Source organism: Oncorhynchus clarkii, chromosome 28 (assembly GCF_045791955.1).
Source record: "Oncorhynchus clarkii lewisi isolate Uvic-CL-2024 chromosome 28, UVic_Ocla_1.0, whole genome shotgun sequence".
Taxonomy (NCBI): Eukaryota; Metazoa; Chordata; class Actinopteri; order Salmoniformes; family Salmonidae; genus Oncorhynchus; species Oncorhynchus clarkii.
Genome location: NC_092174.1, coordinates 2,612,960 through 2,630,866, shown reverse-complemented (window position 1 = coordinate 2,630,866; position 17,907 = coordinate 2,612,960). Strand labels below are relative to the sequence as shown.

Genomic DNA, 17,907 nt, shown 5'->3' with positions numbered 1-17,907 from the left:
AAACTATCCCCAATTCAATGGAATTGCAACCCTCTGCATGCACAGTGCATTCTTCCATCACATGTACAGCTGATTCTCAAGATCTTGCACACTAATGAGATCTAATTGATCCCACACTACTAAACTGTCTGAGCCAAGGACTACAATACTGGGTGGGGTGAATATATTTTATATGACATACATGATTTTTTTGTTAACAAGATAATAGTTGCCTACAACAAAGTGTTTAAATCATTTTTAACTTATTAACCATTTATGCTAGTTAGTTTTTGCTACCATGTGGGTTTTAGCTTGCTTGAGCCTGCTAACTGAGGAGTGTGAATTCACCTGTTTCCATACATGTTTAGTTTAAAAAAAAAATGTATCTTACAAAGGGGTAGTTTAATCTAACTGCTTAACTATTTATCTGTACATGGAGTTGTATTTGTTTGTTTTTTACAAAACAAATTCTAATCTTTACAGGAAAATGCCACGGGCACTATCTGATGTGTGGAGATATTTTACTGCAACTAATGTAAAAGGAAAAGCTGTGTACATTTGCAAATACCGTGCCGAATCATATGTGAAGAATGAAACAAAGACGCAGAATCATCTGGCCAAGTGCCAGATGACAAAAGTCCCTCTGCTTCTATTCGAGTTGAAAATGATGAATCAGACACCTTATCGATAGTAACAGCTCATGGTCCTCCTGGAATCAGCTTTTTTTTACTCAATGGACGAACGTAGTCAGAGAAATGGTTCACCTCTGATGCTCACAGGCAATGTGTAATGGAAGAGATTTCTGAATGTTCTTCACCCAGCATACACCCCTCCAACCAGAGACATGTTTTATTTACTCATTTGCTGGAGTTCAACAGAGTTAAAGTGATGGTCAAGCAAATCGTAGAGAAAGCAGACTGTATTGCAATCATCTCTGATGGGTGGTAGAATATTCGTGGGCAAGGAATAATTAACCACATCATCTCCATCCCTCAACCAGTATTCTACAAGAGCACAGACACAAGGGACAACAGACACACCAGTCTCTACATTGCAGATGAGCTGAAGGCAGTCAATGACCTTGGACCACAGAAGGTATTTGCACTGGTGACAGACAATGCTGCAAACATGAAGGCTGCTTGGTCTAAAGTGGAGGAGTCCTACCCTCACATCACACCCATTGGCTGTGCTGCTCATGCATTGGATCTACTCCTCAAGCACACCGTGGCACTGAAAACAATGGATACACTCTACAAGAGAGCCAAGGAAATGGTTAGGTATGTTAGGTATGATTTGATTTGATTTTGAGGTATGTGAAGGGTCATCAAGTTATAGCAGAAATCTACCTCACCAAGCAAAGTGAGAAGAATAAGAGCACCACATTGAAGCTCCCCAGCAACACTCGTTGGGGTGGTGTTGTCATCATGTTTGACAGTTTCATGGAGGGGAATGAGTCTCTCCAAGAAATGGCCATATCACAGTCTGCCGATATGGACAGCCCCATCAAGATCATTGATGATGATGTATTTCGGGAGAGAGTGGTAAGCAGCCTGAAACTCCTGAAACCTATAGCAGTAGCCATTGCACGGATTGAGGGAGACAATGCCATCCTGTCTGATGTTCAGACTCTGCTTGCAGATGTAAGAAATCCGTACTGCCCTGCCCACTTCACCGCTGCTCCAAGCAGAGGAACCCGCAGTTCTGAAATACATCAAAAAGCATGAAGACTTCTGCCTGAAGCCCATACATGCCGCAGCGTACATTTTGGACCCCAAGTATGCTGGCAAGAGCATCCTATCTGGTGCAGAGATCAACAAGGCCTATGGTGTCATCACTATCGTGTCTCGCCACCTTTGCCTGGATAAGGGCAAGGTTGTGAGCAGTCTGGCGATGTACACTTCCAAGCAAGGGCTTTGGGATGGAGATGCAATATGGCAGCTGTGCCAAAATATCTGATCAGCCACCTGGTGGAAGGGACTTTGTCGATCTGAGGCTCTTGCCCCTGTTGCCTCCATCATCCCCCAAATCCCACCAAAATCATCCCGCCTCAGAGCGCAACTGGTCCTTGTTTGGAAACACACATAATTTTACAGATGTATGTTGAAAACGTTTTTGGGAGATGCGATGGATCATTGGGGATCATTCAATATTCCCTTTCTTTTGTTGTTCAGTGAAATCATCCCATGTGAAGAGTCAACTCATTTAATTAAAGTTTGATTTGTAACTAAATTGTTTGTTTTATTTCTATTGGAATAATTTATTCATTTGCAATTATGTCTACTTATGATAAGGTAACAGGTTTCTGTCTCCATATGATATGGTAAAGATATCCAATGCAAAAAAAAAACAGCTACATTTAAATGGTATTAATATTAATTTGCATATATTTCCATTAATTCCCATATATTCCCGTTAATTCCCACGGGAAGTTTCCACCTCTGAATATTCCCCAAAATGTGCAACCATAGGTACAGCCTGTATTTAGAATGGATTAAATTCAGATTTGTTGGTCACTGACCTACAAATTGTAATTTTTGGGACAAATCCAATACAACACATTACTGAGTACCACTCCATATTTTCAAGCATAGTGGTGGCTGCATAATGGTATGGGTATATGCTTGTACTCTTGTAAACTGGGGAGTTTTTCAGGATAAAAAACAACTGAATGGCGCTAAGCACAGGCAAAATCCTATCGGAAAACCTGTTTGTCTGCTTTCCACCAGACACTGGGATATTAATTCACATTTCAGCAGGACAATAACCTAAATTGAGTTGCTTACCAAGAAGACAGTGAATGTTCCTGAGTGACCGAATTACAGTTTTGATTTAAATAAAAAATCTATGGCATGGCTTGAAAATGGTTGTCTAGCAATGATCAACAACCCATTTGACAGACCTTGAAGAATTCTGAAAATAATCATGGGCAAATATTGTACAATCCAGGTTTGCAAAGCTCATACAGAGTTACCCTGAAAGAGGTAACTTTAACATGTATTTCATTTTCAATACAATTGCAAGCATTTCTAAAAACATGTTTTCACTTTGTCATTATGGGGTATTGTGTGTAGATGGGTGAGAGAAAAACATATTTAATCCATTTTGAATTCAGCCTTTAACACAACAGAATGTGGAACAAGTCAAGGGGTTTGAATACTTTCTGAAGGAACTGTTTGTACAGTATAAGGGTACGGTGACTAAGCATCAGGATATAAATTCAGCAAAAAAAGAAATGTCCCTTTATCAGGACCCTGTCATTCAAAGATAATTAGTTAAAATCCAAATAACTTCACAGATCTTCATTGTAAAGGGTTTAAACACTGTTTCCCATGCTTGTTCCATGAACCATAAACAAATAATGAACATGCACCTGTGGAACGGTCATTAAGACACTAACAGCTTACAGACAGTAGGCAATTAAGGTCACAGTTATGAAAACTTAGGACACTAAAGTGGCCTTTCTTCTGACTCATCTGCGTGAACGTGCCGGAGGCATGAGGACTGCAGATGTGGAAATAAATTGCAATGTCTGTACTGTGAGACAGCGCTACAGGGAGACAGGACGGACAGCTGATAGTCCTCGCAGTGGCAAATCCGAACATCACACTAGAGAGACAGGTACAGGATGGCAACAGCAACGGCCCGAGTTTACACCAGGAACGCTCAGACTGTCCACAATAGGCTTAGAGAGGCTGGACTGAGGGCTTGTAAGCCTGTTGTAAGGCAGGTCCTCACCAGACATCACCGGCAACAACATCGCCTGTGGGCACAAACACACCGTCGCTAGACCAGACAGGACTGGCAAAAAGTGCTCTTCACTGATGAGTCGCGGTTTTGTCTCACCAGGGGTGATGGTCGGATTTGTGTTTATCGTCGAAGGAATGAGTGTTACACCGAGGCCTGTACTCTGGAGCGGGGTGGATTTGAAGGTGGAGGGTCCGTCATGGTCTGGAGTGGTGTGTCACAGCATCATCAGACTGAGCTTGTTGTCATTGCAGGCCATCTCAACTCTGTGCGTTACAGGGAATACATCCTCCTCCCTCATGTGGTACCCTTCCTGCAGCCTCTTCCTGACATGACCAGCATGACAATGCCACCAGCCATACTGCTCGTTCTGTGTGTGATTTCCTGCAAGACAGGAATGTCAGTGTTCTGCCATGGCCAGCAAAGAGCCCGGATCTCAATCCCATTGAGCACATCTGGGACCTGTTGGATCAGAGGGTTGAAGGCTATGGCCATTCCACCCCAGAAATGTCCGGGAAATTGCAGGTGCCTTGGTGGAAGAGTTGGGTAACATCTCACAGCAAGAACTGGCAAATCTGGTGCAGTCCATGAGGAGGAGATGCACTGCAGTTCTTAATGCAGCTGGTGGCCACACCAGATACTGACTGTTACTTTTGATTTTGACCCCCCCTTTGTTCAGGGACACATTATTCAATTTCTGTTAGTCACATGTCTGTGGAACTTGTTCAGTTTATGTCTCTGTTGTTATGTTCATACAAATATTTACACGTTAAGTTTGCTGAAAATAAACGCAGTTGACAGTGAGAGGACATTTTTCTTTTTTCTGAGTTTATGATAAACAGAGTAGCAGCAGCATAAATTATGACTGTATGTGTGCATGTGTGTGGAGTCAGTATAAATGTGTGTGCATGTTTTTCTGTGTCAGTGTGTGTGAGTGAGAGAGTAGAGTCATGTGCGTGTGCATAGACACAGTAAAAAAAGAATGTACAAGATAGTCCATGTAGCTATTAAACAGTTTTATGGCTTGGGGATAGAATCTGTTCAGGAAACTGTTGGTGTCAGACTTGATGTGAGGAAGCAGAGAGAACAGTCTATGGGTGGCTAGAGGCTTTCCTTTCACACCGCCTGATATAGTTCCTGGATGTCAGGGAGCTCGGCCCCAGTGATGTACTGGGCTGTTAGTATCACCCTCCATAGTGCCATGCGATCGAGGACAGTGCTGTTGCCATACCAGTGATGCAGACAGTCAAAATGGTCTCAATAGTCTCATGGTCTCAATAGTGCATCTGTATAACTTTTTGAGGATTTGAGGGCCCATACCAAACCTTTTCAGCCTCCCGAGGGGGAAAAGGCACTGTCGCTGATCTCCTCCCTGTAGGCTGTCTCATCGTCGCCGGTGATCAGGCCTACCACCGCTGTGCTGTCAGCAAATTTGATGATGGTGTCGGAGCCGTGCGTGGCCACGCAGTCTTGGGTGAACAAGGAGTACAGGAGGAGACTAAGCACACACCCCTGTGTGGCCCCTGTGTTGAGTGTCAGCGGGGCGGAGGAGATGTTGTCCTAACCTCACTACCTGGGATCGGCTTGTCATGAATTCCAGGATCCAGTTGCAGAGGTGAGGGATGGGAGGTGTTCAGTGCCAGGATTCTAAGCTTGGTGACGATGGTGTTGAATGCTGAGCTGTAGTCAATGAACATAATTCTCACCAAGTATTCCTCTTATCTAGGTGGGTGCAATTAAAATTGCGTTGTCTATGGATCTCTTGGGGCAGTTTACAAAATAAAGAATTCGAGTTCTTGGGAACAGGAATGATGGAAGTAATCTTAAAACACTTGGGGATTACAGACTACGACAAAGACAGTTTGAAAATTATCGTGAATATGCCTGCCATCTGATATGCGCATGCTCTGAGAATGCACCATGGAATATCGTCCAGCCCAACAGCATGTTGATCTCGGAGAGCGAGATCACCCAGTCCTCTGGGTCGTTTAGGTCCCTCATGCATGGTACGGTGTTGTTATTATCGAAGTGTGCAGAATATGCATTGAGTTCGTCTAGAGGAGATGCATTGTTGGGCAATGCGGGGGCGTCGTAATAACAAATGTGAATGAAATTCATGTGGAAGAAATTAAGTTTGATCCAAATAGGCCTCTTGTCTGATATTCAATTGTCATCACAGTCCTACACTTTCAGGATGAACAACGGCTGTCCTAGTCTACAGTTGAAGTTGGAAGTTTTTCATCCATTCCACAAATTTCTTGTTCACAAACTATAGGCTTGGCAAGTCAGTTAAGACATCTACTTTGTGCATGACACAAGTAATTTTCCAACAATTGTTTACAGACAGATTATTTCACTGTGTCAGAAGTTTACATACACTAAGTTAACAGTGCCTTTAAACAGCTTGGAAAATTTAGAAGCTTCTGATAGGCTAATTGACATAATTTGAGTCAATTGGAGGTGTACCTGTGGATGTATTTCAAGGCCTACCTTCACACTCAGTGCCTCTTTGCTTGACATCATGAGAAAATCAAAATAAATCATCCAAGACCTCAGAAAAATAATTGTAGACCTCCACAAGTCTGGTTCATCCTTGGGAGCAATTTCCAAATGCCTGAAGGTACCACGTTCATCTGTACACACCATGGGACCACGCAGCCATCATACCGCTCAAGAAGGAGATGCGTTCTGTCTCCTAGAGATGAACATACTGTGGTGCGAAAAGTTCAAATCAATCCCAAAACAACAGCAAAGGACCTTGTGAAGATGCTGGAGGAAAAAGTTACAAAAGTATCTATATCCACATTAAAACGAGTCCTAAATCGACATAACCTGACAGGCCGCTCAGCAAGGAAGAAACCACTGCTCCAAAACCGCCACAAAGAAGCCAGACTACGGTTTGCAACTGCACATGGGGACAAAGATCGTAATTTTGGGAGAAATGTCCCCTAGTCTGGTGAAACAAAAATAGAACTGTTTGGCCATATTGACCATCGTTATGTTTGGAGGAAAGAGGGGAGTTTTGCAAGCCGAAGAACATCATCCCAACAGTGAAGCATTGGAGTGGTAGCATCATATTGTGCGGCGCTTTGCTGCAGGAGGGACTGGTGCACTTCACAAAATAGATGGCATCATGATGATGGAAAATTGAAGCAACATCTCAAGACATCAGTCAGGAAGTTAAAGCTTGGTCGCAAATGGGTCTTTCAAATGGACAATGACCCCAAGCATACTTCCAAAGTTGTGGAAAAATGGCTTAAGGACAACAAAGTTAAGGTATTGGAGTGGTCATCAGAAGGCCTTGACCTCAATCATACAGAAAATGTGTGGGCAGAACTGAAAGAGTGTGTGCGAGCAAGGAGGCCTACAAACCTGACTCAGTTACACAAGCTCTGTCAGGAGGAATGGGCCAAAATTCACCCAACTTATTGTGGAAAGCTTGTGGAAGGCTACCCAAAACATTTGACACAAGTTAAACAATTTAAAGGGAATGCAAATACTAATTGAATATATGTAAACTTCTGAAAATTTTATTTGGCTAAGGAGTATGTAAAACTTCCGACTTCAACCGTATATCCCAAATGGCACCCTTATACCCTATGTAGTGCACTACTTTTGACCAGGGCCCACAGTGTAGAATTGTCCCGGTATAATTAGGAATTCCCCATGGCAGCTGTCTAGGCCCCTTACTGATGACATGCCACTGGCCTTGAGTAACGCCAGTGTGTCTATGTATGAGGATGACTCAACACTATACATGTCAGCTACTACAGCAATTGAAATGCCTGCAACATTTAACAAAGAGTTGTAGTTAGTTTCAGAGTGGGTGACAAGGAATAAATTAGTACTAAATATTTAAAAAATGAAATGAATTGTTTTTGGGAAAAATCTTTCACTAAACCCTGAAATAAATAATGTGGAAATTGAGCAATACTAAACTGCTGGAGTAACTCTGGTTTGTAAACTGTCATGGTCAAAACATACAGTGCCTTGCGAAAGTATTCGGCCCCCTTGAACTTTGCGACCTTTTGCCACATTTCAGGCTTCAAACATAAAGATATAAAACTGTATTTTTTTGTGAAGAATCAACAACAAGTGGGACACAATCATGAAGTGGAACGACATTTATTGGATATTTAAAACTTTTTTAACATATCAAAAACTGAAAAAGTGGGCGTGCAAAATTATTCAGCCCCCTTAAGTTAATACTTTGTAGCGCCACCTTTTGCTGCGATTACAGCTGTAAGTCGCTTGGGGTATGTCTCTATCAGTTTTGCACATCGAGAGACTGACATTTTTTCCCATTCCTCCTTGCAAAACAGCTCGAGCTCAGTGAGGTTGGATGGAGAGCATTTGTGAACAGCAGTTTTCAGTTCTTTCCACAGATTCTCGATTGGATTCAGGTCTGGACTTTGACTTGGCCATTCTAACACCTGGATATGTTTATTTTTGAACCATTCCATTGTAGATTTTGCTTTATGTTTTGGATCATTGTCTTGTTGGAAGACAAATCTCCGTCCCAGTCTCAGGTCTTTTGCAGACTCCATCAGGTTTTCTTCCAGAATGGTCCTGTATTTGGCTCCATCCATCTTCCCATCAATTTTAACCATCTTCCCTGTCCCTGCTGAAGAAAAGCAGGCCCAAACCATGATGCTGCCACCACCATGTTTGACAGTGGGGATGGTGTGTTCAGAGTGATGAACTGTGTTGCTTTTACGCCAAACATAACGTTTTGGTTTCATCTGACCAGAGCACCTTCTTCCACATGTTTGGTGTGTCTCCCAGGTGGCTTGTGGCAAACTTTAAACAACACTTTTTATGGATATCTTTAAGAAATGGCTATCTTCTTGCCACTCTTCCATAAAGGCCAGATTTGTGCAATATACGACTGAGTCTCCCACCTCAGCTGTAGATCTCTGCAGTTCATCCAGAGTGATCATGGGCCTCTTGGCTGCATCTCTGATCAGTCTTCTCCTTGTATGAGCTGAAAGTTTAGAGGGACGGCCAGGTCTTGGTAGATTTGCAGTGGTCTGATACTCCTTCCATTTCAATATTATAGCTTGCACAGTGCTCCTTGGGATGTTTAAAGCTTGGGAAATCTTTTTGTATCCAAATCCGGCTTTAAACTTCTTCACAACAGTATCTCGGACCTGCCTGGTGTGTTTCTTGTTCTTCATGATGCTCTCTGCGCTTTTAACGGACCTCTGAGACTATCACAGTGCAGGTGCATTTATACGGAGACTTGATTACACACAGGTGGATTGTATTTATCATCATTAGTCATTTAGGTCAACATTGGATCATTCAGAGATCCTCACTGAACTTCTGGAGAGAGTTTGCTGCACTGAAAGTAAAGGAGCTGAATAATTTTGCACGCCCAATTTTTCAGTTTTTGATTTGTTAAAAAAGTTTGAAATATCCAATAAATGTCGTTCCACTTCATGATTGTGTCCCAGGGGTGTTGTTGATTCTTCACAAAAAATACAGTTTTATATCTTTATGTTTGAAGCCTGAAATGTGGCAAAAGGTCGCAAAGTTCAAGGGGGCCGAATACTTTCGCAAGGCACTGTATTGATACAACAGTAGCTAAGATGGTGAGAAGAATGTCCATAATAAAGAGCTACGGTACCTTCTTAACACTATCAACAAGGTAGGTCCTACAGGCCCTAGTTTCTACCTTCTTAACACTATCAACAAGGCAGGTCTTACAGGCCCTAGTTTCTACCTTCTTAACACTATCAACTAGGCAGGTCTTACAGGCCCTAGTTTCTACCTTCTTAACACTATCAACTAGGCAGGTCCTACAGGCCCTAGTTTCTACCTTCTTAACACTATCAACAAGGCAGGTCCTACAGGCCCTAGTTTCTACCTTCTTAACACTATCAACAAGGCAGGTCCTACAGGCCCTAGTTTCTACCTTCTTAACACTATCAACTAGGCAGGTCCTACAGGCCCTAGTTTCTACCTTCTTAACACTATCAAAAAGGCAGGTCCTGCAGGCCCTAGATTTGTCACACCTGGACTACTGTTTAGTCAAGTGGTCACGTACCACAAAAAGGGACTTAGGAAAATTGCAATTGGCTCAGAACAGGGCAGCACGGCTTGCCCTTTGATGTACACAGAGAGCTATTTTTAACTACTGGCACACAAATCAGACACTCATGCCAAAAGAGGTCTCTTCACCGTCCCCAAGTCCAGAACAAACTATGGGAGGCACACAGTACTACATAGATCCATGACGACATGGAACTCTGTTCCACATCAAGTAACTGATGCAAGCAGTAAAATTGATTTTAAAAACAGATAAAAATACACCTTATGGAACCGCAGGGACTGTAAAGCAACACAAACATAGGCACAGACACATGCAAACACACACATACGATAACATACGCACTATACACACACGTACACATGGATTTTGTACTGTAGATATGTGGTAGTGGTGCAGCCCAAAACTGACCTATTCCCATAATGTTGAAAAGCACCAATTTAAGCCAGAATAGCCACAGCCTTACCTGACATTCTCATAGCGATGGATATAGATTCTGTGAAACTGGTGCTGGAGGTGCTCGTCATCCACATTTGTCATGTCGTTGATCATCTCCAATACCACAAACCGGGGTAAAACGGACAACACCAGCCTTTCCTGTAAAGAAAAGGAGCATCCTGGTAAATATTCGTAGCTTTTTGGGCATAACCGGGGGAGAAATGTAACCACTCAAAAAAATATAAAACAACAGAGCTACAGATGCAGGGACTGACCATCCATGATGTTAAAATTATAGTTTTAACCATGGTTTTAGGCCATACCGTGTTTCTTTACAAACATTGGAGTAAAAAAAGGTTATATTTGGGGTTTAGATAGAGTACAAGAGTTGAACTACGATCATGCGGTATTTATAAGTTATATTCTTCAAGAATTAATGGGTGTATGTCATTAATTTATACGTTTTAAAAAACAGCATCCAAATAAAAAATAAAATATCTAATAGCCACCCGCCTTATAAATGCCATAAGCATGTATGCATTTAAGTATGCTCTCATAAGAAACCATGGGCCTTTAATATATGTTTAAAAATACATGCAATATAAATGCATCATACATTTTTCATAATGTACTTTCATACAGGTGTGTGATGCATTATTATTAATGGATTTATAGTATTTATATGCAATTAAAAGAGACATTGAGCTTTTATGAATGCTTATAGCAAGTCTTATAACACTACGGCGTGATATATTTTCATATCACCTCCACCTTACCTGTCACCCTAGACCCGCTTCAATTTGCATACCACCCCAATAGATCCACAGACGATGCAACCGCCATCACACTGCCCTATCCCATCTGGACAAGAGGAATACCTATGTCAGAATGCTGTTCATTGACTACAGCTCAGCCTTCAACACCATAGTACCATAGCACCATAGTGAAGGTAAGAAACAACATCTCCACTTCGCTAACCCTCAACACTGGGGCCCCACAAGGGTGCGTGATCAGCCCCCTCCTGCACTCCCTGTTCACCCACAACTGCGTGGCTATGCACGCCTCCAACACAACAGTAGTAGGCCTGATTACCACCAATGATGAGACAGGGAGGAGGTGAGGGCCCAGAAGTGGAGTGGTGCCAGAAAAATAACCTATCCGTCTTCATCAACAAAATGAAGTAGCTCATCGTGAACTTCAGGAAACAGCAGAGGGAACACAACCCTATCCACATCGACGGGACGGCAGTGGAGAAGGTGGAAAACTTCAAGTTCCTCGGCGCACACATCCCTGACGATCTGGTGAAAAAGGCGCAACAGCGCCTCTTCAACCTAAGGTGGCTGAATACATTTGGCTTGGCCCCTAAGACCCTCAGAAACCTTTACAGATGCACAATTGAGAGCATCCTTCCTGGTATGGAAACTGCACAGCCTGCAACCACAGGGCTCTTCAGGGGGTGGTACGGTCTGCCCAATGTATCACCGGGGGCACACTGTCTGCCCCCCAGGACACCTACAGCAACTGATGTCATAGGAAGGCCAAAAATATCATCAAGCATATCAACTACCGGAGCCAACGCCTGTTCATCCCGCTATCATCCAAAAGGCGAGGTCAATACAGGTGTATCAAAGTTGGGACTGAGAGACTGAAAAACAGCTTCCATCTTAAGACCATCAGACTGTTAAATAGCCATCACTAGCTGGCTACCACCCGGCTAATCAACCCTGCACCTTAGAGGCTGCTGCCCTATATACATATACATGGAATCACTGGTCACTTTAATAATGTTTACATACTGCTTTTCTCATCTTATATGTACATACTGTATTCTATTCTACTGTATTTTAGTCAATGCCACTCCGACGTTGCTCATCCTAATATTTATATATTATTATTTTACTTTTATTGTTGTGACTTGTTAGATACTACTGCATTGTTGGAGCTAGGAACACTAGCATTTCGCTACACTCGCATTAACTGCTAAATATGTGTATGTGATTTTATTAAATTTATAACGCAATATAAACAAATGCTTCTTAGAAAGCATAACCAAAAGCATTTCTCTGCTACAGACCTAAGAAAATAGCAACATAATAATGATTGTTATGAATTCCCTGCCTGTGACTATTATCAGCACCTCACAGCCCTGAGCTGAACTCCACTCCCCACCCCCCATCACTAGAGCCTGAGAGTCTAGGGGGTACCATAAACCTGCCTCTCAAACTCTCTCTGACCTGTGTGACCTGGGCCCTGATAGGTTGCTAAGGGGAAAGTTGTTAGGGGGAAGGACACCTGACAGCTGTTCTGACTGTGTAAGCCAGTGTCTCTTCACTTGGACTTGTGGGATGGAGTGTGTACAAAAGTGAGTTGTTGTTATTGTGTGTTTACGATTTACTGTTCGTAATTAATGATAATTGCCTAGTTAAATAAAAAAATAAAAAATGTCTGCTTGTCTACCCTTGATCTATACAGTCCTTACCAGTGCTCTTGTATTGGATTCATGCTCATGCTATGCTAATTGTCTACAGCCTATTCATTACTGTTTATCTCCTGTATTACAGAACCACATCCTTCCCACATCTATTCCCTGTGGCAATACAGTTTTCTTGTGTGTAACTATGAGGTTGCCTTATTCCCCTCTTAACAGGGGAGGTGCTAGCGGGTCACAGATCAGTTCTAACAGATTCACTCTCTTTCAATGCTTCTTTGTGCCGTTGCATCAATTCATTTACAACACAATATAAACGGGTGGTTCATTGAACGTGTCACCATTCCAAAAGCATGTGTATGCTACAGACCTTAGCAAATTGTGCTTCTTTTATGGCGTAATTTCCGTCTCTCACAATTCAAATGCATGTTGAGCACAGGTGGATCGAGTTAAGAGTTCAGATAAAAAGTATTGAGGGTGCAGAGGATCATGTTGAGGAGCTGAGAGAGAGCAAAGAGCTCAGACAAAAATGTTGCGTGCTACGAAAGTGGAATTGAGTGCAAGAAATGAAGTGTCGAGCACAGCATCTCCCTGTTCATGGTATACTTGCCTGCGCTCTCTCAAAATGCAGCAGCTGTAAGCTGTGCTACGCGGTATGATTCTGTGTGCTCGCAAATCTACAATGACATGCTGGCTTGCTATAATAAGCAGCTCTAGATCTGAGGGGAAAACAAATATATTTCTATTATCTATAAAGATGATAATAAATATCATTAGGTACAGTAGCTAGCTAGCTTAAATGCAATAGGTTCATGGTCTTGGTCAGGCTGGTCTGGGAAACTAAAGGACATTCAGTAACTTCAGTAAAAATCCAGTAACTTCCCCAAAATCCCCAGGTTTTCCAGAAATCATAGTTGTAGGAGTCCAGAGTTCCTGCTTATTCCGGGAATATTCCAACCGAGTTTTCTGGAAAGTTACTGGATTTTTGCAAAGCTAGTCCCAGGGGACGGAACTCTGTGCACGTTTTTCTTCCTTGCGAAAGTTAACAGATTTTTGCATCTACCTGGGACAGAAATCATCCACGTTTGTATTATAGAACAAAATCACTAAGTAAGAATGAGATGACAATTCTGCATGATATAGACAATAACATGTGTGGATCTACAGGTAATTGCAAAAGTAAAGGAAACACCAACATGAAGTGTCTTAATGGAGCCTTGGGTCACGATGAGCCAGAACAGCTTCAATGGTGCATAGATTCTAAAAGTGTCTGAACTCTATTGGAGGGATGTGACACCATTCGTACGTGAGAAATTCCATCCTTTGGTGTTTTGTTGATGGTGGTGGAAAGCGCTGTTCCAGAATCGCCCCATAAGTGTTACATTGGGTTGAGATCTGGTGACTGAGACAGCCATGGCATATGGTTTACATTGTGTTCATGTTCATCAAACCATTTAGGCACCCGTGCCCTGTGGATTGGGACATTGTCATCCTATGGGGGGGCATCCTATGGCCTGCCCAGCATTTTAATACATGACCCTAATCATGATGGGATGTTAAAACTTCTTTGGGATAGGGGGCAGCATTTTCACTTTTGAATGTATAGCGTGCCCAGAGTAAACTGCCTCCTACTCAGTCCCAGATGCTAATATATGCATATTATCATTAGTATTGGATAGGAAACACTCCGAAGTTTCTAAAACTGTTTGAATGATGTCTGTGAGTATAACAGAACTCATATGGCAGGCAAAAACCTGAGAAAAAATCCAAACAGGAAGTGGGAAATCTGAGGTTTGTAGTTTTTGAACTCAGCCCCTATCAAATTCACAGTGGGATATGGGTTATTTTCCACTAGATGCCAACCGTCTTTAGAACGTTGTTTCAGGCTTCTCCTGTGAAGGGGGGCCGGATGAGAGCTGTTTGACTAAGGGGTCTGGCAGCAGCCTCGTTCTCAGTCACACGCATTTCACATGAGAGGTATCTCTCGTTCCATTGCTTTTCTACAGGCAATGGAATTCTCTGGTTGGAACATTATTGAACATTTATGATAAAAACATCCTAAAGATTGATTCTATACTTAGTTTGACAAGTTCCTTCGACTTGTAATATGACTTTTTGAACTTTTCGTCCGACTGGACCTAAACGCTCTTTTGGATTTGTTTACCAAACGCCCTAACAAAAGAAGCTATTTGGACATAAATGGACATAAATGATGGACATTATCGAACAAAACAAATATATATTGTGGAACTGCGATTCCTGGGAGTGCATTCTGATGAAGATCATCAAAGGTAAGTTAATATTTATAATGCTATTTATGACTAATGTTGACTGCGCAACATGGCGGCTGTTTTGGGCTCTGAGCGCCGTCCTCAGATTATGCTTTTTCCGTAAAGTAAAAAAAAAATCTGACACAGCGGTTGCATTAAAGGAGAAGTGTATCTATATTTTAATGTATCATGCATGTATTTTCACCAACATTTATAATGACTATTTCTGTAAATTCATGTTTTGGAACTACTGAACATAACACGCCAATGTAAAATATGATTTTTGGATATAAATATGAACTTTACTGAACAAAATATGAAGTCCTATAAGTGTCATCTGATGAAGATCATCAAAGGTTAGTGATTCATTTTATCTCTATTTGTGCTTTTTGTGACTCCTCTCTTTGGCTGGAAAAATGGCTGGGTTTTTCTGTGAGTTGGTGGTGACCTAACATAATCGTTTGTGGAGCTTTCGCTGTAAAGCATTTTTTAAATCAGACACTGTGGCTGGATTAACGAGAATTGTATCTTTTAAAATGGTGCCTAATACTTGTATGTTTGAGAAATTTGATTTATGAGATTTCTGTTGATTTGTATTTGTCGCCCTGCAATTTCATTGGCTGTTGGCGAGGGGTTCCGGTAGCGGAACGAGCGGAACCCCAGTCCTAGACAGGTTAATTGCTTAATTAACCACACCTGTGTAGAAGCACCTGCTTTCCCTAATTTACTCAAGCTTTTCCATTGTTATGGCAGTTACCTGTTTTTCTATCTAGGGCGGTAGGTAGCCTAGCAGCTAAGAGCATTGGGCCAGTAACCAAAAGTTTGCTTGGTCAAATCCCCAAACCGACCAGGTGAAAAATCTGATGTTCACTTGAGCAAAGCATTTAACCCTAATTGCTCCTGTAAGTCGCTCTGGATAAGAGCATCTGCTAAAATTCTGTCTGAGAATTATGTGCTTAAAGCTTTAAAATATAACTAGCAAATATATTGTTTATTTTCTAGAAACCTATCATTAGCTATATTAATGTACTCAGCTGATGGTGTGAGTTAGTTAGCTAGCAAACTAGATTAGCTAGCTCTTCCCTAGGAGTTTCCAACCTAGCTAGCTAGCTACCTAATTTATGGACTTTTTAAAACCTTTCTAGATAATATAAAAATAGACATTTTGCACTCGTATCTAGAGCTGGCTAATATAGCAAGCCAAATGATAGTACCGTAGCTAGGATGAATACAATGTGTGACAGTAGCTATATGGTAGACATTTGCTAGATAATTGAGTGATGAAATCCAAAGGAAGGACATCACATCAGAAAACGGTTTATAGCTGAACTGGAAATTACTGAGTGTACCATTACAGGTATCCACTGGCAAATCTTTAAATAATGAGATCATCAAAAACCTACTGAAATAGAATTAGGTGGAATTAGCTATCTAGCTCTTACCTGAGAAGAAGCGACTTCCTGGGAGTCCACCATGTTGCAAATGGCTAGGTACCAACCTGGGGATGTAAACATCAGGTTGTATGGGTCCTGCCTTCCATTTAGCTAGCCAATCAATGTCATTATAACACAAAACAGCACTATGATTGGTCAATAAGTGTGCCTATCATATTTTGGTAACGTGAGAGCAGAGCAGGGAGATGTGTGCTCGACATTTAATTTATTGCTCTCAATTCCACTTTTTGGGCACGCAACATTTTTCTCTGAGCTCGTTGACATGATCCTCTGTGACCTTGACATTTTTTTTTATTTCAACTCTCTCCACGCACGCTCCACTAATTCCTCCATGCTTCTTTGAATTATGAGACGGAAATTACGGCATATTCTTTGCAGTGCACCTGTGTCACATTTGATGAACTATAACACAAGGCTTTTGAAAGACAAAACGCAGCACAATATTAAACCATTAAGTATTCCTCTCATGGTGATGACTGAGTCCCTTTCTCTAAAACTCAGTATCCACTTGAATTGCCATAAACTCTACTGATACAGTCTTAGTGTTTCCATTAAAGGAGCTAAAACTCAGTCTCCACTTGCATTGCCATAAACTGCTGACACGGCCTGAGTGTTTTATTGTAGTCGCAAAGAGCTCTCAACACAGAGAGCACCTGCAGAGAGGCGGAGAGATGGGAGAACGAGAGGAGGGGAGATGCTATGGAAAAGAGAGCTATGGTTTTGTTTAATTGATTAGGATCCCCATTAGGATCACCCCCCTTGGCATTTTCCTATTTTGTTGCCTTACAACCTGGAATTAAAATAGTTTTGGGGGGGTTTGCCTCATTTGATTTACACAACATGCCGACCACTTTGAAGATGCAACATATTTCTTAATTGTGAAACAAAAAAGAAATAAGACAAAAAAAGCAGAAAACTTGAGCGTGCATAACTATTCACCCCCCCCAAAATCAATACTTTGTAGAGCCACCTTTTGCAGCATGTCTCTATAAGCTCGACACATCTAGCCACTGGGAATATTGTCCATTCTTCGAGGCAAAACTACTCCAGCTCCATCAAGTTGGATGGGTTCCGCTGGTCTACAGCAATTTTTAAGTCATACCACAGATTCTCAATTGGATTGAGGTCTGGGCTTTGACTAGGCCATTCCAAAACATTTAAATGTTTTTAAAATTACAAAATGTTCCGATATACATATTCTTAAATACAGCACAGTTAAATTAGATCTTTATAAAGAGGAGGAGAGGCACTGTTATACAATATGTTGTTTAACTGTTTTTTAAAGCTAAACTTGGTGGTAGAGCATTACACGATGACATGGCTCTATACATAACGGAGTGACGCTGTATTTGGTTTGGGTACCGTGAAGAAACCCATAGTGGTGTGTCTGGTGGGGAATGTATGTTTTTTTTTAATAGGGAAGATATATTGAGACCTAGGTCTCATTTTCAAATGCGCCCTGTACAATACGACATACACATACACACAATACAGTACCAGTAAAAAGTTTGGACACATCTAGTCATTCAAGGGTTTTTCCTT

The 17,907-nt window shown here is 41.7% G+C and overlaps 1 protein-coding gene across 3 annotated transcripts in view; it reads right to left on the bottom strand.

Annotated features, from left to right (window-relative positions):
* LOC139386623 (adenylate cyclase 8 (brain)) overlaps window positions 1–17,907 on the bottom strand; it is a 265,143-nt gene that overhangs the window by 127,329 nt on the left and 119,907 nt on the right. For all 3 annotated transcript variants that reach the window (XM_071132352.1, XM_071132353.1, XM_071132354.1), the window contains exon 3: window positions 10,242–10,372. In XM_071132352.1, coding sequence (XP_070988453.1) covers window positions 10,242–10,372 — 131 coding nt within the window. The remainder of the gene's footprint in view (window positions 1–10,241; window positions 10,373–17,907) is intronic.